This window comes from Charadrius vociferus, unplaced genomic scaffold (genome assembly GCF_000708025.1).
Source record: "Charadrius vociferus isolate BGI_N301 unplaced genomic scaffold, ASM70802v2 scaffold1020, whole genome shotgun sequence".
Lineage (NCBI taxonomy): Eukaryota > Metazoa > Chordata > Aves > Charadriiformes > Charadriidae > Charadrius > Charadrius vociferus.
The window spans coordinates 280,268-301,990 of record NW_009646502.1 but is presented as its reverse complement, the minus strand read 5'-3'; the positions used below and the strand labels follow the sequence as shown (position 1 = coordinate 301,990).

The window sequence follows — 21,723 nt, the reverse complement described above, 5'->3', positions numbered from 1 at the left end:
GGGATGGCAATGGAGTTGCCAATGCTCAAGGCAGGCAGTACAGAAGTTTAAGAGTCTCTCCAGTGCCTGATCTTAGGTTCAGGGAGCTGCCCAAAGCAGTGGCAATATTCTGTGGCTTGGAGGCATCATTTAGGAGCAAAGATGCTCCTACTTACCGAGGACTGTCTTATTTTAATAAGGTTAAGGACAGCAGTTCAGGCAGCATAGTAGAAAGGAGTCCAGAGAAGAAGTTCCCGGGAAAGAAGGAGGTGTCCTTCCAACCATTTACAGTGAGAGCAAAATAACCTTTACTAGTTGGAAAATGGCCTGTGCTCCCCAAAGCAGTCAGCTGATGCGGTAGGAGGGTGGAAGGGACACAGGGCACATGTACCTTAAGCAAAGCAAAGTGTCAGCCAGAAACCATTTCAAGTGATTCATTTTCCCCTTAGAGAAATCATTTGTGCTGACTGAGAGGTCCAGGGTGGTGGAGAATATGGATGGTAAGTAACACACAGCTTGGAATGCATAACATGTAAAAAGCTGATGGTATTTCATGTTGTTTATACAAATCAAACAAGCAAAAGGAGTTCTGAAGAGTTGAATGAGGTATTAGGAAAACAGCTCAGACCTCTCTTCTCACCTGGGCATATAGCAGAGGAACAAATGTTCATTTGGAACTAAGAGGCAGCAAATTTAGATACAGGAAAAGCAAATGCTTCATCCTGAAGCCAATTTGTTTGCTATCACCTGATGAAGCTGAGAAATTTTATGGCCATTAATAAAGTTCTTAGCTATTACATCTAAGATTCATTAAAGTGCAAACAGAGAATTTGCAGACACTAGAGACAAATTTCTTCCTGGCATCACATATTTGGCCAGATGCATTGGGGATTCTGCCATTCAACATTGATTGCTTCGCATCCTAACTGAATAATCCATTGGGAAAGGTCCATCCTATGTGTGACTGCACAGGCAGCAAAGGATCCATTCACCTACTTAAAATGTATCTCCATTTCCTAGTGATCTTGTTACTGTGTTTGCCTGGGAGACACCAAGCCCCTTCTACATGATTCCTGACTGCGGCATGCTGCACCCAGGCGCTGAGTGCATGGTCAAGGTGGTCTTCCAACCCAAGGAGGCTGTGGTGTATGATGTGGAAGCAACATGCTCATTTGGAGGTGAAGAGAAACAAAAGAGGACTATGCAGCTAAAAGCCGTGTGTGAGTCTTTCTTGCGATTAACACTCAAAGAAGTGTGGGTCATCCCTAACTGTGGAATAGCATCCCACAGGGATACGTGGAGGTGCTGTGCTCTTAAGCTGTGCCACAGTTCGCTTGACCCGCTAATGAGCAAGTGAACCCCATGGTTTGAAAGCGGCTTGTGAAATTCTCTAACATACTTCTGTCAATTTGGAAGCATGATCTGAAGAGACCCAGGGTCAATGTGCCCTGTGGCATGCTTTGGCCAAACCCACATCACTGGAGCCTGCTTAAGTTGACAGAGGGGAAGAAATGAGAGGAGTTCATAGGCACAATGCAAAAACCTCCAGAAACTCTTGGTCTTCTCTGCACGCAGTCTCTCCTGTCTGTCCCTGCTAGACAGAGAGCCAGAGGGAAATTTCTAAAGCTTTCTGGATGCAAGCTAGAATACGCAATGCTTTCATTAGCAAGTCCTTGCCTGAAGTGCTGTGTATGGTCACTAAAAAAAGATGTGACTCTGAGTTTAGGAAATAAAGGTTGGAAGGGAGCTTATTTGGTTCAAAGCAGGGCCAAATTTGAAGGTAGATCCAACTTGAGAGTTATCTGAGGTTGTTAAGAGGCTTGTCCAGTTGAGTGTTGAATATCCAAGGATGGAGATTCCACCTCTCTTTCTTAACCTAGAATATTCTTCCCTTTAACAGCCAAGTACCCCTACCTGCGGGTGAGTGTGACAGCGGAAGAGTATGAAGGTGTACAGCCTGGAAAGTTTCGGGATGTGCTGTGCTTTGGATCAGTGCCAGTGGGGACAACTGTGGAGAAGTGTGTAGAAGTCTTCAACATGTCTGTGGTATGTGGAGAGGGAGCCTACTTCTTGTGAGAAGTTGGTGTGCTGGCACGTTTCCCTGGGATATGTGGTCTTGAGTATCTCCCTTAACGGTGTGAAAATAACCCAGGTGGAAATGTGAATAAAACAGAGATGATGAGCCTTGCCCTACCAACCAGGCCATTCATCCTTGCCCCCTGCCTTCTAGCTACAGCGCTAGCAACTCATCCATTTGCAGCATGGTGTGGTGGTTCCTGCCTTCTTCCCGCTGTGCTTGGTTCAGATCAGGCAGCCACTGTTGTCCCTCACATCCTGCAGCTCTCCTGCCCACCGTGGACAAGCCCATCAGGCCTGTGTGGTAGTTGTGGCAGTCTCAAATTGGCATGCAGGTATCCCAGGCAGCTGAAGGATCTTCTGCTGTCCTCAGCGGACTGCAACTTGGTGAATTGCTCCCAAAATCAAGCAGGCTGCATTTGAGCACCTTGTTCTTTGTGCCAGCTCAGTCCATCCCAGCCCCATTAAAAGCTGGATGTACTCAGAGATTGCGGACGTGGCTGACACAGTGCTGGCTTGTCCACAGGCTCTGAAACTTGGGAGTGGCAAAGACGTAGTCATGTGTTGTGCTGTTGTTATTCACACTGCAATGGTGCTCGGCATCCCCAGGCAAGGATCAGGACCTTCTTTAAGGGGGTGAGGAAGGCATTAGAGCACCAGTCTTGGGGTTTTTTTTTGTGAAAAGAAAATCCCCACACAAGGTGGAACAGTGGATGGAGAAAAATAAGTTACCTGTCTACCTGTCCTGGTCACAACAGTCGCTTAGGCTACTTTGGCCCTTGGGGACACCTTGAGCCATCCCCCTTACTATCAAGAGAGACACTCCAATCCCAGAGATCACCAGGACATTTTGCTGCAGCCCACTGACTTCTGAGCATATGGTGCGAGCTTGCTGCCAGCAGTGCTCCAGCAGGACAGGGTTGCAGAGGTTTGCATGGCATTTCTGTGCTGGGCTGCAGTAGCCATGGTGTTCTTGGTGGTGTTCAGCTTTGCTGAAATTGGCAGTCCTTCACTGATTAGTGTCGCGCATTCAGAGCTATCCTGGCTCCTGTTGGCTCCTTTGTTTACCTGTTTCTTTTCTTCTTGGAGGTTGATGCGCCATGTAGGATAGAAAGAGCAAAAGATCCTCTGCTTCGAGATCATGTTTTCTCCTGTGATGTGTCCCATGGTGTTGTCCCTGCCAATGGGAAGCTGGACTTGTGCATACGATTTCAGCCTCAGACTGTAGGAGAGCACAGTACTGACTATTTCACCATCATATCTGCTGGATGCCTCCTGCAGACGGTCCTGAAGGTGGTTGGCTCATGTAAAGGTACCAGAGTGAAAGCTTTCCCTGTTTCTCCCCGTCTTCTTCTTAGCACTGTAAGGGAAGGGCTAGTGCTTGGGGAAGGACTAGGGACTGTCACAGTCCTCAGTCATAGACTTACCTTCTGCTGGGATCCGGGCTGTCTCTGGTACACGGTTTGGGGTTTATACGTGTTTGAGACAGATGTGAGACTGTTGGAAGTGAATGTCCAGCTGTTTGCTGGGACTGGTGGGTTTGCTGATGAGGTGATTCTGTTTTGGGAAGATCAGTTAAGTGCAGCAGTGGCTTGTGACATGTTGACAGAAACACTTATGACACATCCAGGATCTGTCTTGCATGTTGTACTAGGTCCTTCGGTGTCCCTGCACCAATATTCTGTGGACTTCAACTGGATCAATCTTGGGGAAAGTTCAATGCAGACACTGAAAATCAGCAATATCTCAGATGTCCCTGCTTATTACCAGTTTGATATTGATGGCAGAGGGAGCGTCTTCTCCTTGGATCGCCCCTGTGGAGTCTTGGAGGGCACAACAACACTAGCGCTGAAAGTGACCTTTCGACCTGCTCACCCCATCAGCTATCACCGCAGAGTGGTGTGCCTTGTTCACCATCAGGTATGAGAGGCAAAGGGTGGTTTCAACACTGGCATGGCTCAGAGCGCTGTTCCGATGTAGCCCACCAGGGTTGGCCTCTCTCACTTATCAGGCTCTGGAAATTTCTTCTCACTGCATTTCTAATGACACCTGTCCTGGGCTCTTGCTGAACAGAGTCCCCATGGTGCAGGATCCTATCAGCAGCAGAGGGCTGATGTAGACAGCCAGCCAGTAATGCCTATGGGTAGGGTGAGCTGCATCCTCAGTGGCTCCTGTCTGTTTAGGTCTCTGAGTTAAATTTAGCTGCACAGCTGTGCATTGAGTGCCTATCACTCCAATTTCAAGGAAGTTCTTGGGCCCTGTGAAGACATAAAGTAAATGGCAGTCTAACATTGCAGATTCTAAGCCTTTCCCAGGCATGGGTTTGGAAGTGATGTACTAGGATGGTGTAACTCTCGAAGCAATCACAGAAGGGCAGTTTATCTCTCATAATCCTTTCTGTTGTTTTCCCAGGAACCCATGTATGTGGACTTTTTTGGTACCTGCCATTCAGACACAGCTAAGCCAGCCATCCTTCAGGCAAGACACCTCTCCTGGTACCGAACCAACATGGTGAGGGGACTAACCTTCTACCCCCCTGATATCCTGAGTGGGATGCTGAAAGATGGGAAGTTGCAGATGGATGAAAAGGGAGCCCTCATGCTGCTCCCCGAGGTATGAGCTCACCTTCCTGGAATCTAAGCTACTCCCGTGCTGTTCTCTGCAGATGCTGGGCTTCTGTTGCACAAGTCAGACAGATCTAGAAGGACTTGCAGGTGCCAGACAGATTTCTTTAGTATCTTTGCTGTTAATGTTCCCAGTATGCACCAACACTATCTGCGTCATACTCAAGCTCAGCCACTTAGCCACTTTCTGGCTTTAACTCGATCAGGGGGGTCTTCTTTTGCTTCATGTAGCTTCAGATTAAGGACTGGCTTATGAACAGGAGCCTCCTTGAAGCCTAGGCTTTGATCTGTGCTGGGAACTGTTACTGAAGTGCATCTCACATGCCCTCTTGCTCATGAAGGCAATCAGGACTGTAGTGGCTGGTGTCTCCCACAGGCACACTTTCCCTTCTCACGCTGAAATGTTTCCATCCTGTAGATCCCGCAGGACAAGCCTCCCAAGGAATACTTTGAAGCTAACTCCATGACTGAATATTTCTACGATGGTGTAAACAGTGACCTGGCCTTGTTTCCCCCTCATGTTACTGTCAGCCCCAGGGAGTATGATTTTGGTTGCTGCGTGCCGCTCCACAAGGTAGAACCTCTTCCTCTCTGTGTGACCAACCACACCAAAGGAAAGATCACTGTTGCCTGGACTCCGAGCCATGGCAGTGCCTTCCAAGTGAGCCCCGAAATTTGTGACATCCCACCTCTGAAGTCTTCGGCCTTCCGTGTCCTTTTCCAGCCCACTCAGCTCAACAGTCTCTATGCAGCAGAGCTGGAAGGTTTTGCCTTCTACAAGGTTAGTAGGATTCACTAAGACCAGTTTCCAGAGAGGTCCTGGCAAGATATTGCAGGCTAAAGGCTTTTGGGGTAGTTGAAATTCAAATCGAAGCTTTTATTTTGAGTTTGGCAAACTGGCACCTTTACTAACTTCTTTGACTGCTGTTTTGATGAACTGGTGGGTTAAAATTTCTCCTTCACCTGTGTGCTGGCAAAGATAAATCAGCAAAGCAAGCCACAGCTCATGCATATGGATAGTAACGCTTTCTCTTACCCCCAGTGAATGTGAAGGAAAGTACACCTCACTGAAGGAGGAATTACTGTGAATTACTGCACTATTAGCAAAGAAGGAAGCCTGCACAAGGATGGTGGTTGAGGCCTGGGTGACGAGCAGTAACTTGGTTTTTGCGTCTGGCTCTCCATGAGTAAAGCTGCTGAGGGCACTGTATAGCACTGCAGCCTCTCCTCCCATGTGATGTGGGATTCACATCACACAAGGCTGTAATTGCAGGAGGTTTAGCACCCAGAAACTTCCTGGTAGGTGAGAAAGATCTTCATTACATTGTTGATTACTCTTCTTGCATTTTTATTTTCCCTTCTAAGCCAGTGTGGAGGATATCTGGTAGTAACCTTAGAGTCAGGAGTTTCTTAGGCTCAGGTAAAGGCCAGATGATTATTTTCAGTTACTCACTGTTAAATGCTAACTTTAGCACCTTCAAGTATCTCAAACTGCACTAGAGCATCTCCTTCCCTAAGGCAACTCTTGTAGTATCACAGAATAGCTTGGATAGGCCCTTCTGCTTGAAAGTCACTCAGTGGTCTTTTGGGTCTGAAATGTAACTGTCTGGGAAAGCAGCACTCATGTTTCTCATCTGGCACTGGTCAGTTCTCCCCTGAAAAAGTCAATTCCTCAGCCCCAGGGGTGCCATTGCAACAAACTGCTGCTTGTGATGACGCGTGCATTTGAAGATACCTTGCCACACTCCCTTCCTGCATGCAGTCTGCTCTGTTCCTTGTGTGCCTGCAGGTGCTGAGACACTACAGCAACATTGAGGATGATGCCACCATCTGTCCATCCTGGTGCCTGACTGTCAGGCTGAGAGCGCACACGTATGAAGCAGAGCGGGAGCATTTCATTCCACAGTACATCCTGGATGTTCCCAAGGTGTGTAACTGGTTGACGTTTGGATCTTTACAGAGATGCTCAGTGTTTGCCTCTGAAGTTTTTTACCTTGTGTCCCATTGCATCATCCTGAGACATGGCTTAGGTGGTTTCGGACAGTGTGGAGACTCCTGCTTTGGTACAGAAGTAGGGTGCTCTTTCTCCTGCATTAGCTTTCCAGCCTCCAGTGTGTCAGGTTGCACTGAGCATCTCATTAGCTCTGAGAGGAAAGCTCTCGGGGATCTCCTTCCTTTCTGTTTAAGTGGATATAAGCACTGACAAGGGTGCTTAGTCCCCTCCCAGGAGCCTCAGACACTCTGCATGCACTTAGACAAATGGGGGGCGGTACACAGAATCCACATTTATGGAAGAGAGGTGGTTGCAAGGTAGAGTGGAATTTTCCTGCAGTTTCTGTAGCACAAGAAAGTATTGTTCCAACGAGGTTAAGTAAGATCTGACCCTAGGAAGTAAGAATTGTCTTGAGAACCTCTTAGAAAATCTCCTCAGCTAGTTCATGACATGCAGCCTGTATCTGATATGCATGAACTGGAGCAAATACCAGCCTGCTGGAATTCTTAATCCAGGAGGTTACTATCCATACAGAGACTGCAGGTCCCAGCAAGCAGCTTGCTTATTGAATGAACAGGAAGCATTGCATCAGTAAAGTAATTTCATTGGTCCCATGAGCCTATGAAAGGTGAGAGCCCCTGTGGGAAAGTAAAAGACCATACACATACGGAAGAGAGGCAGGTACAGAGTTCTCTGGAGGCTCAGGATAGTGCTTGCTGGAATCTGGAATTCAACATAGCAAAAGCTTTTTCTTTAAGCTGGATTTCTAAACCCAGTACAAACAACCCTTCTTGCTTGTCTCCAACAGACTTTTCCTCCTGTGGCTCCTAACACTGATACCTACTGCAGTATGCTGCTCTTGAACACGGGCACCTCACTGATAACCTTCAGTGTGAACCAAGCTGCTTGTCCCTCTCTTTTGGTCAAGCCCCACTCAGGACACATCATTCCAGGAGGTCAACAGATTTTCTTTCTCTCCACTCACCCAGTTGACACAGGCTCGCAGCAGCATGTCCTGCCTTTGCAGCTGAACTCTTGTCCTGGATACACGAAGGTAGGGGGAAGGAAGTAGAAGGTGGTGAGAAAAGTTTGTTCCCTTGTTGTCCTCTGTTTTCACAGTGACTTGCACTGTGACCCCTGTTGTATCTCCTAATGGTTGGTTTGGATTTTTCCATTTGGAAATAGGAATGAAATCACATTTTCAACATTTAAGGTGGGGTTAATGCTGCAGATAGAAGGTGCTTGTGGTGCCAGACATCCTGTACCCCTTGTTCCCTTGGGTTTGCATGTCCTGGAATGCACAGTACTATGCTCAGGGCCCTCCTTGAGAGCACAACCTAGAGTTCTCCTCCTCCTCCTCCTGACCCAGTTTGTTCTTACTTCTCTCTTGGAAGGAGCAACATCTTTGCAAGTTCCCTCTAGAGGTCAGCTGAGACTTCTAGCAAATGACTATTACTTTTCCCTTAATTCCACAGGAGATTGCTCTCCGGAGTTGTGGGGAGTCCCTTCTCTTGCTCTTAGAAGGTGATGGAAGTCTTTACTTCAAGCCTGTCTATATAGGGACCTCCTCTACACGAATGTATACCATAAAAAACTGCACAAGGCTACCTATGATTTTCACATGGAAGATCCATCAGTCTGACAGCAAGATCCTGTCTGTCAGCCCCACTTCAGGGATCCTCCAGCCCTATGAAGCCATGGTAAGTTCAGGTTCTACCAAACTTGTATTTTGCTTTCTACAATACAGCTGTGGAGTGTTTGGAGCAGAAATAGGAGGGCTGCCAATCACGTGGTCATTAATGCCAAAGTCGGAGAATACCAGTCAGTGTCTTAGCTTGGGTTGCTAGCCAGCATCTACAGTCATGCTGGTTCCTACAATGTGGATTTGCCAAACGTGATCACATCCTCCTTGACTACAGGACCAAATGGGTCTTAAACAGGCACTAGATAATGATACCTGGATGGGACTGGGCATTAACGCAGCAGCAACTTTGTCATGCACCGGGAAATGTTAATAGATGGAGGACAAATGCGAGCACAAGAGAGTTTATTCTGCTGTTCTTCTGCATGTAAATTCAGGTTCTAAACTTCTACTGTATTCTCTGAGTGCCCTTTAAGAGTAGCAAGGACCAGCACATCTCCACGCCCTGGCTTTGAATATCCCGAATGTGCATTCCTAAGATGACCCTTTGACACAGGCAGAGATGGTGGAGGATTGAAGTGAGAGTGTCTTCGGAGCTGTCTGTAGAGGACTAGGTTAGCTGTAATGGAGGAAAAGATTGTGCACTGAATGCAGTCATTGTAGCGTATAGGCTTGGCTCTCATCTGCAGCTCCTGTGAGCGCTTTCCTTCCCTCTTGTGATTTCAGGCTCAGGCGTGGACTTTTACTCCTGACAAGGAGACCAAGTATCTGCTGCGAGCTATGGTGTTTGTGAGGAGGAAAAGCCCAGACCCCGTGTCTCCCAAAAGTGTCCGTTATGCCTTACACATTGTTGGAGAGGGGGCACTGGGCACCATCAGGGTAAGGAACGGGAGCCCACTGGGTAGTAGGAGGGGTACTAGGGTGGGATGAGGATCTTGGGTTTCTCCTTTTTGCACAACCTGTACTGGAGACAGCCAGTAAGGATTTACAGCAAAATTCCCAGACGTTGCTTTCAGTGGAGATGACAGAGCTGATTCTGGCAGCCTAATGGCAACAGCACGAGGTAAATGTTCTGCCAGTTCAAATGTGACCTGCCTGAATCCTCCAAGATCGCTCTCAAATCCTCTGTTCCAGACTGAACAGAGCAAGCCATTTGGCTCCCTTGGGATGCCCAGCGCTCTCCTCTCATTCTGTCTGCTCTCCCTCCCCATTTGTTCTGCTGTCGGTCCGATTTTTAAGTGTAGTGGACCTAACTTAAATTGGTGTAGCCAGCGCACATCCACCTGGCTTTCCTCCTGGTATCTGCAGATCTGTGCATCCACCTTTATTTTCAAACAGGTTTCTTAAGGAGCCAGAGCTAAATAAAGTAATACTTTGTAAGTCATTGCTCCACGTCAATCACATTGTACAGATGGGTGAAAATGTCTTAGAGGTTATTTAGTCGCTATAAATTGCATGCAAGCGAATGACTAGCCAAGACAGAGAGGGACTCTTAATGCAGCCATGGAGGGATCAGCAGACATATCTCAGCCCTTGTCCCAAGTGCAGCTGGCCAGATAGTGTCCTCACAGCCCTGAATATGCTGCATCCTACCCAGCAAGCAGCATAAATAACAGTAGGAAAAAGCATCTGGAGGAGGGATTGAGTCCCTTGCAGCCCTGTTCCGACATCTCCCAGGGCATGCCAGGTCCTACACAAAGTTGGGAGCCCTTTGCACTGCACTGTATGTGCCAAGGGATCAACACTCGACCACTACGCTTGACGTGTAACAGTGACCTTTGCACGGTGGGTTTGAATTCCAGGCACAAAAGGAGCACCTGGACCTTGGAAATGTACTAGTTGGTGACCTGCAAAGCTGCAGCATTGTACTGCTAAATGATGGGATCTGTTCTCTGAAGTACATCCTCAGTGTGGAACAACTGATCACCGGGCCTTGTGATCCTGAGGAGGTCCACAGCGATCCACTGGGTACTGTAAAGGAATTAGCATGGGATGGGGCCTTGGCCTTCTCCTCTTTTCTGCAAAATCCTTCCAGCATGAACTCAGGGGTTCAGCTGCTTGCTGGCTAGCTTGCATTGATTCTCTTAAGTGCTTTAAGGTGCCTGCTGTTTTGCTTGGGGATTTGCTACAGGTGACTCTTCTATTTTGCTGGGAAAAACATAGCTTTTTCACACACAATTGTCAGAACCTGACAATTGAAGTTAGACCAATTCGGACCTTGAAATAAGATGTGATTTCCCAGCAGAGAAAGGAGTTAAATAAAGGAGCTTCACAGAAGAAATGGAGTGCAACCCTTAGCTGCCTTTCTAGAGGACTTTGTCTGGGAAAGCTTCCTGCTCTTTGCCTGCCAAAGGCACAATGGGCCCAATGAGCTGCCTTAGGGTTGTAGTCTGGGAATCCCAGCTTCAACACCTGAAGCTGATCCTAATGATGAGGCTTGGGGAGGGGGGAGCAGTGGGTTGAGTGCAGGTAGGCTTGGGGAGCTGTGTGCTGAACACACATGTGGTGTAAGAGAGATCAGTGATGCCAAGAGCTCATACCATCTCTTTTCTCCTACAGCTCTAGAGCTGGAACACTCCAGAGGCACAATCGCTGCAAGGTCAAAAGCTTTTGTCCAAGTAACGGTCAGGCCAGCCCGTCGGCTGCATTACACCTGGTCAATCAAATACGCTATTTGCACCTCTACAGGTGAGAGATGGGTATTTTGGGGAAAATCATTCCCCCCAACCAAGTAGGCTGTTGGAACAGGCCTACCTGTACAGCTCTCAGTGTATGAGTCCTGGCTGAAGAAATCCCTGTGTTAAACAGTTCACCAGAGCCAGATCCTATGTGCTGCCTCCTTTTTGCTGCACCTTTTGGGGTTAGATATGATTGAGCCATGAGACACAGACAGGGAGAGCTCCAGGTTTCCTGCTGCTGTGGTCACAAGATTCCCTGCTCCTCTGCATGATCATGGCTTTTATGATGGGTCCTGAAACTTATTGTGAGAGCTTCATGCAACCAGTCCTATGCAGCTGGGGTCCTTTTTGCAGATCCTGATTGGTTCCTGTATGAGAAAGAATACAGTTGAACTAGAAAAGGCATGGAGAGGGACAGTAGGGCTGTTCAGAGGTGGGTAACAGTGTTTGTAACAGAAAAGACTAGGTAGACAAGGAGTTTCCGGCTTGGGAAGGGGAGAATGGCAATGCCACATGAATGGTATGGAAAAGACAAGCTATAAACAACTGTTTATGATTTTTGGTGTGAAAACAAGGGGCACTTCATAAAATGACTAGGCTGTAGGCTTAAATCAAAAAAGAGGGGTTTCACGTAGTGCAGAAGTAAACTGTGTGAATACACTGCTTAAAACCACCACATTCATAGTCTTTTGGTGATCTCTAAATGCAGGAGTCAAGGTACAGCTAGAAGTCAGTGGTTTAGAGGTTTTCAGAAGCTGCCAAAGAAAAGACTATGTACAATTCCTGTTCTTTCTTTCTTTGGTCTGGGTAGGTGTCTCTCCAGTTTGTTGTCCCAGACAGTTGCCCCTAAATGATGCGTGACTACATTTTGGTGTTTCTTTTGCTCCCAAGCTACAGATCCTGCGTGCACAAAAGAGGACCAGCAGCCCCTCTGCTGCATCGTAGCAACAGGCATCTACCCAACTTTCTGCATCGCAGATGCCTGTTCAGCAGCCAGTGCCAGCGGTATCAGCAAGTTGCACCTCTGGAGGCTCTTTTCCTTGGACACACTGAATGAATACTTGGAACGAGACCCAACTCCCAGCGAGCTCATCTACAGAGTTCCTACAAGGCACAGGTAATCAGCAGGCAGTGCCAGCGGTATCAGCAAGTTGCACCTCTGGAGGCTCTTTTCCTTGGACACACTGAATGAATACTTGGAACGAGACCCAACTCCCAGCGAGCTCATCTACAGAGTTCCTACAAGGCACAGGTAAGGCGAGGAGGTGGCTCAGAGGATCTTTCAGTCCCTTGCATGAGCCAGACAGAGATGCTGAGGCCATTGGCTTGTTTTGCAGCTCACTGCTGCCTGGCACTCTTGGTCTATCCTAGCCCCTGCAGGCAGTTGTTCACCTCCGCTTCTCTGCTCACCCTCCCTAGAGAGGAGCCACAGAAACAAAGAATCGTTTAGGTACAATGGACCTCTAAAAGCCTCTGGTCTAACCCCTTGCTCAAAGCAGGGACAACTAGACCAGGTTGCTCAGGTCCTTGCCCAGTTCAATGCTGAATATCTCCAAGGATGAGGAAGCCACAGCTTGTCTGGACACCTGATTCCAGTGTTTGACCACTTTTATAGTAAAAACTTTTTTGCCTAGTATCTAATTGGAATACCTTGTGTTGCAACTTATGCAGTTGCCTTCCATGAGCCCTTGCTTCATAAGGCTGAACAAATCCAAGTCTCTTAATTGCTCCTTGTAAATAATGTGCTCCAGCCTTCAACCATCTCGGTGACCTTCCACTGGACCTACTCCAATATGTCAGTGACTTCCTGGTACTAGGGAGCTGCAAAGAGGCCTCAGCTAAGCAGGACTCTCAGAGCCTCCATCTATGCCTCTGACTCTCATTAGGCATATATAAAAAACAGATAAAATACAAAGGCCTTCCTTACACCCAAAAGGGCCAACAAGGTACGGTCAAAGAAGAATTATAAGGAAGAGAGCCAGTGTGGAACGACCCTTTCTCCTGTCATGCCCTGCCAACCCTTCCTCCTGTCTCACTTTAATCTCTTCCTTTTCTCCTGTGACCAGCACACGCTTGATCCCTCCAGTGTACACCCCTCTCCTGCTGGAGTTCAACTTTGGGGCTGCCCCAATAGGCTCAGAGCCTACCCTTGTGATGCTCCTGCTGGTAAACAAGGGTGTCGTGCCTGTGGAGTGGTAAGTGGTGCTTGCTGGAGCACAGCCTTCTTTCTGGGGTCTGTCTGGGGATACAGAAATGTTCACAGGGGCCGTGAGACGTTTGCAAATAGTTAGGGTGGATTTTTCAGGTGCGGCTTGTGTTGTGGAGCTGCGACTGAGATCTGTTGGTGGGTCTGAGTGTGGAAACAAGCAAGGGCAGACAGTTCGGCAGATTAGATCTGATGAAACATGATGTGTCCACCAGCTGGGCTAAGCCTGGCTGGACTGAATATGCTGACCATGGCCATGGGGAAGTTGTGTGTCCCTATTGCTGACCAGCTGACTGGTTCCCTAGGGCCTTCTTGTTTCCTTCTGATCAGAAGATGGACATGGAACACTGGGCAGAGGATGCTGAGTTGAGTCCCCATGAGCTGCACCAGATGAGAATTCAGGATAACGAGCTCTTCAGTGTTTCCCCAAAGTCAGGGAAACTTCTTCCAGGACAGGAGGAGTCAGTCCAGCTCTCACACAGGTGATGTCAACTACCTGTATTTCAGGGCCTCGTGCTGCATGTGGGGACAGCACATGCTATCAGTCCCCTGTGTTTCCATGCCAGATCCTTTCCCTTCACATGGTGCTTGCCCAGCAGAGATTGGGAGCTGCACCAGATGAGAATTCAGGATAACGAGCTCTTCAGTGTTTCCCCAAAGTCAGGGAAACTTCTTCCAGGACAGGAGGAGTCAGTCCAGCTCTCACACAGGTGATGTCAACTACCTGTATTTCAGGGCCTCGTGCTGCATGTGGGGACAGCACATGCTATCAGTCCCCTGTGTTTCCATGCCAGATCCTTTCCCTTCACATGGTGCTTGCCCAGCAGAGATTGGGCAAGTAAAAAGTTCCTGAGTACGTGTTTCTGGACCCTGCAAAGCTTGCCTTCCTCAGGGGCATGTACTTTAACACTGCAGCACAAAAGACAGCATGACATGCTGGGGACGCTGCCCTGCCTTGGCCTGACAGCTAGGGAGACAAACCAGATGCTGCACTTCCTGTGGTTTTGACATACAGTGATATTCTTATTTTTGTCGTGTATTAGAGCTGCTAGCCCTTCTGTGCCTGTGGAGGTTATGAAGAAAGCTGAATACCTCCCCTTTCATGGCAGACCTGATCTGAGAAGTACTAGCATTTCAAATGGTATTGGCCTAGAAATCTGGGGCCCTAAATTGGTGTATTACTAAAATCAACATTGCATCACTTGTTCCCACCCAAACACAACTGTCCCCCTCCCTCTCTCAGTGGCCCTTACGCAACAGTGACTCTTTAGCTGGGAAGTGAGTTGTCTCTAATGTACTGTGTGACCCTGATTCTATCACACTAGGCACAAGGTGCGTTTCTAATGTTTTCTTCTCTCTCCTCTGTCACTGTTAGGCATGATTTCGTTGGCACTGATCACCTCCCTGTCCTGCTGAAGGTTTCCTATGGCCATGAGATTCTGGTAAGACAGCGGGTATCTCTTGCATCTGTTTGCAGAACAGCAGCAGGTAGGAACTGAATTCCAAGGTGTATTCCCCAGAAGCTGCACGGCGTGCGGGGACCTGTGGCTTTCCTCTGGAATCTGCACTGGCCAGACAGACACGGGGCCGAGCAAAGACATAAAACCAACATCCTGACAAACTCTTGGTTCCAGCATAGCGTGATGTGGCAGTGCACTGGCTAAATGGCCCTTGGATGTAGCATCTGCTGGTTTCCCCAGCAAGGGAATTTTTTTTATTGTTATTATTAAACTTTTTATTTTATTGGTGGTGGTAGTGCAGAATTGCTTCCTCTTCCAAGTCCAAAACAGTGCTCCTGGGTTTTACAGTCCTTGCATGCTTTCCACACTCAAGTATATCTCATGGACAGGATTTCTGTGCTTGGTTCCCCACATGTCATCTGCCTCACTGTGAGTTCTTCCAGACAGTGATCCTGGAGTTCTCCTCTTCAGCCCCTCCGACTTCTCTCATGCGCAGCTTTCCTGAATCCCTCCATCTCATCAGCCTTCTACGCTCTTCAAAACCCCTTGGAATGCACTTTTCCCCAAAAGTACGACCTGCACTGGCTGCAGTTTGAGGGCACACATGCTGACAAAGGGTTGGCAGACCATCCTCCACCTCTGGAGGTATGGAGGCAGCTGCTTCCCCAGGCCCAGAAGGTACTCCCTGCATTCCTGGTTGGCTGTTCCCGCTAGAACCGTGATGCCTTTATCCATCCACTTATTTCTGTTTGCCAATGGTGGAGGAGTTTTCTACTCATTCTTCCTGCTTGGCTGCTTGCTAAAGCATCCCGGAGCTGATCTGTGGTGTGTTTTCCCTGAGTATTTCCTCAGGCTTGGAACTAATTTCTCTCTTTCCCCCTCTCTAAAACTGTCAGTTAGAGTCAAAGTCACCTTGTGCTCTGCCGGGCACAGCTCATGCCCGGCTGAGCTGTCCAGTCTGTCTCTGAAGTTTCCTATGAGACCATTGTGTTCATACATCTCTTTTATTTTTCTTTTCTTTCAGGACTGTTGTCAGCTGAAAATCCAACCCTTTGACCAAGCTGTTCAAACAGTGGCTTAACTGTGCCTTCCCTCAAAGCCCTTGGACAGGCTCCCTGTGCTCTGCCTGCCTGGCACAATCCTGAGAGTGGATGTGAGCGTTTCACCAGCTGGCCAGGGAGGGAATAATAGGCTTTGGAGCACCAGCAGCCTATAGGGCACACATCCTCTCGTGCCACATAGCCAATGGCTTTGGTGGCTACCAGAAGCCACCACCCTACCTTAAGCTGTTGCTGCAGAAGGGGCTGAAAAAGCATGAGAAGCCCTGGGATGATAAAAGACCCCTGGGTGCATTGGAGTTGTGGCAATAGAAGGCCAATCCAGAGACCTGGAGCAGTGCAGGTCACAACCTGCAGAGATGCACAGTGCCAGCACTGAACTGTTAATATGGGAAAGTAGAAATGGCAGAGGCTCTTCCTTCTGCAGAGAGGGCAGCTGAGGGGCTGAACACAGTGTGCCTTCATTCCTTTCGTTCATGGTATGAAGAGTGCAGAGCCACCAGTCCCCATGGCAGAGACTGCTCTAAGTACGCTCACATGCCAGAGTTGAACAGATCCTTACCTGGGAGCATGCTGAAATGTGCAGAACATATGCTAGCCTTAAGAGAAGCAAACACCATAACATCACCCCAAAAGTTAAGCTTTGGAAATCTGAGACAGCAACAATAAGCAGAGGTGGAGGCCATAACACTGGAGTATTGTCTGGTTATTCTGTTAAATTCCAGAGTGCCTGGCTTTGGAACAGTGATGTTAGCCAGCTGCAAGCCAACGCGTGATTTTTTGGGGGGTCCAGACTCACCTCTGTGATGGCTCTACCCATGCAGACAGATTTTGACCTCCCAGTCCTCTGCCTCCCCAACAGAGTGAGCCTGCTTCATCTTCAGGAGCAGCTCCCTCTCCATTACTCCTTCCCCACTCAGCTGCCACCTTTCGGTCGGTCCTGAGATGACTGGATTTATAGGTGCTCTGAAGGACCCAAACTGATTTCCTGTTGGTGCTTTCTCCTGACGGCAGGATGAAACTTCTGTAGACTTGTGTGTTACTCACTCCCTTGTGCAGGAGGGAAATGGGGCCTTCCGCTACCTAGTGCTCTCACAGGTTGTCCTTTGCCTCATCGCCATAGCCTGCCTGTACGACTGCAGCTGTGACCTTGTTTTCAGAGTTCCGGAATAGTTTGGCCAGGCAGAATCTGCAGCCCTCAGCAGTTTTAGTAGAAAAAGCCCAGCTGCCTGCAGGTGTTGCAGCATGAGGTAGGCTGGTTCCCAGAACTCGCTGGAGAGAAGGGCTGGATCCCAGGGAGAATCCCTGAGCACAGAGGATCCATAAACTGGAAGCGTTTGCACTTCACTTCATAGCTGCTAATTAGGTATTGTGAGATGTTGTCACCTGCAGCATGTGTTCTCCAGGCAGCTCTCTTTCCTGGTCTCTCTGTCCCCTCGTGCTCTAAGTCATTGCTGTGAAACAAAGTCTGTGCACTCTGAAAGAAGAATGGATTGCAGTAGGTCTTCACTTTTCTCCATTTGTCTCCCTTTAACTGGTAGACCTCTAATTGTCGCATCCTGTGTCTATGGAAACCAATGACAGCTTTTCCTCAACAGTTGTGGTCTGGTGAAATCCAAGCTGGCTTTTTGACTCAAGTAATATAAAAGGGCATTTCACTCCCAAAGCTCAGGAATGTTCCTGTCCCTTTTTCACTTGAAGTTTGAAAGTGTCGGCCCTTGTACTACTCCTATTTTGCATTGCATCTGGCTTGCCAAGGCCCTCAAGAGGCTGAATGCTCATATAGTGCCCTGAAAAGATCCCATGTGGGACTTCGTTAGCATTGTATTTCTAGTCTTCTCTCCCTCCTCCCTTTGCTTATAGCACTGAACTGGAATGGGTTGTTTTGGAGGAATAGGCATTCTCTGCTCTTTTTTAAGCAGCTGATACAGTATCTCCTGCAGGTGTCTGTCCAAGGCATCCACCTGCCATTGTAAACATCCTCTCCATCTTCTGCACATGCACTTGAAAAATAGTCATGCTTTAGGCTTAGCTAATTGTGAAATTTGGCAACTTAGCTCCCTTTAGTCCATGCAGAGACATTACTAGTTCCATGACTGCTTTACAACCTCTGTCTCCAGGTAGGGAGCTCAAGGGTGCTTTGTGCCCAAAATCGTGCATCATGACTTATGCCTAGCTTGATTGCAGTTTTCTCAAAATGCAGAATCCTGTGTCTCTTCCTTCCATGAAATAGCTCCATAAATCTCTCTGCTTTGCTTGAAGTACCTGGTGGCTTCTTTGCTAACAAAAAACTGTTGATCGTTACTTGGTCACTTAAAATTCAGCTGGGATCTTCTTGCAGCTTTTGAACTGTTAGACACATTGTTGGAGCAGGATGTCCTCCAGAGAGAGGACATCCAGATGGTCCTTTTCAAGAGGAGGCCATTACTTACCTAAAATCCTGTCTTTCCAAAGCGTTTGGCTGTCACAGCTGCACACTCTCCTATGTACAGTCCAGACACTTTCATTCATGGAGAATTTCTACCGTATAGTTGCAAAGAGAAGCACTGAGGCTGGTGCCTGACACAGCAGGGAGAAAAGTACTTTCTTCTCTGAAACAAGAAGCAAATCTTTCAGAGAAGAGCCAACAGTTGAATAGGCTCTCCATCTCCTGGCTTTTTTCTTTTTCTTCTTTCTACTGTCCCGGTATTACCACCTTAAATCTGTAACTGTGTTGCCTTCAGCTTGCAAAGTCCTTCAAAGTCCTTTTGCAGTTGTTGGTGATGGGGCCAAGACCCTGTGAGAAAGTGACTGCATTTCTTTCTACTTTAGCTGAACTTCAGCGGCATGACAGTGGAACAGGACCAGCGGTACATTCATTTCGCATCCACTAAGCACCTCTTCACGCCCATTGCCATTGGGACCTCCCAACCCCCAACACAGGTGAGCGTCCTGGGGCCAAACCCAGCAGCAGCGGAGGGAAGGAGATGGTGTAACTGTGTCCCAAGGACAGGCAGTGTCTGAGGCATCTCCCAGGAAACAGAATGGCCTCCAGAGGAAAGCATCACAGCACAACTTTGAGACTAGTAGTAGGCAGAGCCTGGAAATGGCTGCTGGGATAGCAGCAGGGAAAGCACCTCTCACCATCTCCAGTTTGACAAGATTTGGCTTTCACTCTAGCCAGAATGCCTATGAGGCGTGTCGGGCTGTTCCGCTATTTTCTTGCATTGGATCTGAGTGAAAACTTGTCTAGCTGCTCCAGGCACTCTGGAAATAAATCCTAATTAGTTTTTTAGTAAATTAATTAAACTTCCTTAAACACTTATTCAGCAAAAAGGCAGCTTTGATTCTGTTCTGCCTAATTTAGATGGGAAATGAACAAGTCTGAGTTGAATTAAGATCACTTTAATATAAGTGTTTTTACATTTCAAGTAATTCAAGTAATCCGCTTTACAGTGATCCCTTTAGCTAATTTGTATTAATTTTCTCCTAGACTGAATTTGCAGGGCACCACTTGGAGAGGCACTGTAGTTATCAATGTACATGTGTGGTGATAAACCTTCAGCACAGTCTCCTATCAGAACCTCAGTGATAAATCCTGACACTATGAGGTCTCCTCATTCTTAGGAGACAGGCTGACTAATTAATTATTAATGCTTATCAGAGTCCTCTGGGGAAGCGTTAACTAATTTAACTCGTGCATGGTATAATAAGCACTGCTCTGTCTGACTCACTTCAGATTTATGAACTCTACAATGGTGGCTCTATGCCTGTGATGTTTGAGGTTCAGCTGGACAACATTGTGAGGATACAGGAGAATTTTCAGCATCCTGTGTTTGTCTGCCTAACTCCTAGAGGAGAAGTCCCCCCTGGCAAAACAGGCCACATTGAGTGGATCTTCTCTCCACTAGAAGCTAGAACATACTTGGTAAGACCTTCCTCATGACTGCCAGAAACAGTTTCTTTCCGTTGTTGCATGCCTAAAATTCTTTAGATCTCTTACTGATGGTTGGTCCATGTCATGCGACATCTGAGCTGAGCTCCATTCCTGCAAGAAGCAAAGAGTCTTGAGAGCAAGTGAGTGGCAGGTCTGGTCAGGAAATGGAGTAGGTAAATTGTTATCTCCTAAGTTTCGTCTTCCCAAAGAATGGATTTCTTCCACAACCGAGGTCATCCCAGTATATACTTTCAAACAGTGACTGGGGATATAAACAGTATCTGATCAGATTTGTGGTTCATTATTTGCCTCCAGTAGCTTCCACCACAGAGACAGAAGTCGGTGTCTTTTAGCATCGCAGTGTATGTTGCTGCAGCCCTCTGGAAACAGCCTTCCCAAAGACCTCTGTCCTAAGCTGCAGCAGGCAGTCAGGGCCAGAGCTGGAGCACTACTGATTGCCCCACTTTGTGGTGGTTACATGGTAAAATAAATAAATTTAATTTTAAACCTCCAACTTTTTGCTCCAAGATGGAGTCCCTGCCCATCTCACACAGTAACGCTAATTACTTAACCAACTTTTCTGTGTTAGCATAGAAAATCAAGCCCTGAAAAAGCAAAAGAAATGGATTTCTCTTCATCCATGCATGTGGTGTATTTAGACCAGTCCATTAGCAAGTACACTAACTTCTTGCACGTCTCTCCCAAATATGACTCTGGACTTAGACCTCTTATCTTGTCCAAGACAGGTTGACGTTCTCATCCACATTCTGGGGGGTGAATCAGCTCTAATCACCTTCCAGGGAGTAGGCTACGATCCGAATACCATAGGAGAGACTGCCACAATCAGCGAAGTTATGTCTCCTTCAGTCTTTCCAGGTTCTACCCAGCTAACTCTGCCTGGGCAGGTAAGTCCAGGTATGCTGATATGAGCAATATGATCAGTCCAGAAACGTGTGAAAGTGACTGAAATATGCCAGTGGCCCCATTTAGCAGTAGCCTGTGCTGCAGGAGAGTTCATTTGCCATGAGATAGAGCAAGATATTTCTGTTCTAGCAGATAATTCAGAGCCTAACTCATAAAAGCAGTTGTTCTGAAAGGTGCTTTCTTTCCAGCTTGCTGCTTCCACTGCCATTAGAACCCAAAAGTGTTAGGGTTTGTTCACGTTCTGAATTTTCATTAAAAGTTATCCCCCATCACAGCTACCTTTCTTGTTTGCAGCTACACCACCTTTTTCTTTGGCAGTTCATTCACAAAAAGAACATTATACTCCTGATATACCCTGGTAGGGCTTGGCTGCCACCATTTCTCAGCCGAACGCAGGTGATGCATAACCTGAATGCAGACTGCAGGATGGTCACTAATTCTGGCACATCCCGAGGAATGCACTTGTTTGACATGTCGCTGGCTCAGCAGGAGCTTGGCCTGGCTAGAACTGGCCTGCCAGCCTGGACAATCTGTTGTTAAACTCAGCCACAAATCCCAGAGTAGTGAATCAGCATTAAAAAGCATCAACAGAGGCATACTCCAGGCAGGTAAAGGATTCATCCTGTGTGACATTAGCATGCCAACCTTGGAGCCCAGCCACAGCTACATATGTTCTTTGGCTTCCAGCAGGGCGATTGCATTCCTGGGTAAAGCAAAGAAAAGGTGATTAAAAACCTGTTTCAGGCTGCCAACGAAGATGCTGTTCCACAGGACTCTGTTGTCTGTAACCAAGAGTCATTAGTTTCTCTTATGATCAGTGTAATTAATTAGAGTTTGCACTGTGCCTGGAGAATGGGACAGACTAGTAGCGTACTAGTAGCAAGATGCAGTAGGAAGCACTTGCCCAAAACTTGCATTCAGGTTGATGAGGATTTTGCACAAGCACACCTCTCACGTGTTTGCTAACTGAAGTGGGAAGAGGCCTGGATTGCAAGTGCTGCAGACAGAATCTTGGTGCTACTGGTCCTGTGTGCTCCTGAGATCTTCTCCTGCCCCACCACCAGCGTTACTGTTCGTTGCTCACTCAGTCCCACTACAACAGGGCTATCCTCTTGCTGCAAAGAGTCGTTGTAACCAGAGCAAAAATGAGAGAAACACAACACTCTT

At 47.6% G+C, this 21,723-nt stretch overlaps 1 protein-coding gene across 1 annotated transcript in view; it reads left to right on the top strand.

Annotated features, from left to right (window-relative positions):
- Nucleotides 1-21,723, top strand: part of CCDC108 (coiled-coil domain containing 108) — a 31,533-nt gene that overhangs the window by 2,391 nt on the left and 7,419 nt on the right. Inside the window, exons 4-23 of the mRNA XM_009884030.1 lie at nt 1,000-1,195; nt 1,743-1,746; nt 1,880-2,025; nt 3,145-3,367; nt 3,710-3,975; nt 4,468-4,668; nt 5,098-5,460; nt 6,469-6,606; nt 7,481-7,726; nt 8,148-8,372; nt 9,041-9,193; nt 10,117-10,282; nt 10,874-11,002; nt 11,884-12,109; nt 13,059-13,187; nt 13,504-13,680; nt 14,574-14,640; nt 18,528-18,638; nt 19,435-19,623; nt 20,379-20,537. Of these exons, the coding sequence (XP_009882332.1) occupies nt 1,000-1,195; nt 1,743-1,746; nt 1,880-2,025; nt 3,145-3,367; nt 3,710-3,975; nt 4,468-4,668; nt 5,098-5,460; nt 6,469-6,606; nt 7,481-7,726; nt 8,148-8,372; nt 9,041-9,193; nt 10,117-10,282; nt 10,874-11,002; nt 11,884-12,109; nt 13,059-13,187; nt 13,504-13,680; nt 14,574-14,640; nt 18,528-18,638; nt 19,435-19,623; nt 20,379-20,537 (3,514 nt within the window). The remainder of the gene's footprint in view (nt 1-999; nt 1,196-1,742; nt 1,747-1,879; nt 2,026-3,144; nt 3,368-3,709; nt 3,976-4,467; nt 4,669-5,097; nt 5,461-6,468; nt 6,607-7,480; nt 7,727-8,147; nt 8,373-9,040; nt 9,194-10,116; nt 10,283-10,873; nt 11,003-11,883; nt 12,110-13,058; nt 13,188-13,503; nt 13,681-14,573; nt 14,641-18,527; nt 18,639-19,434; nt 19,624-20,378; nt 20,538-21,723) is intronic.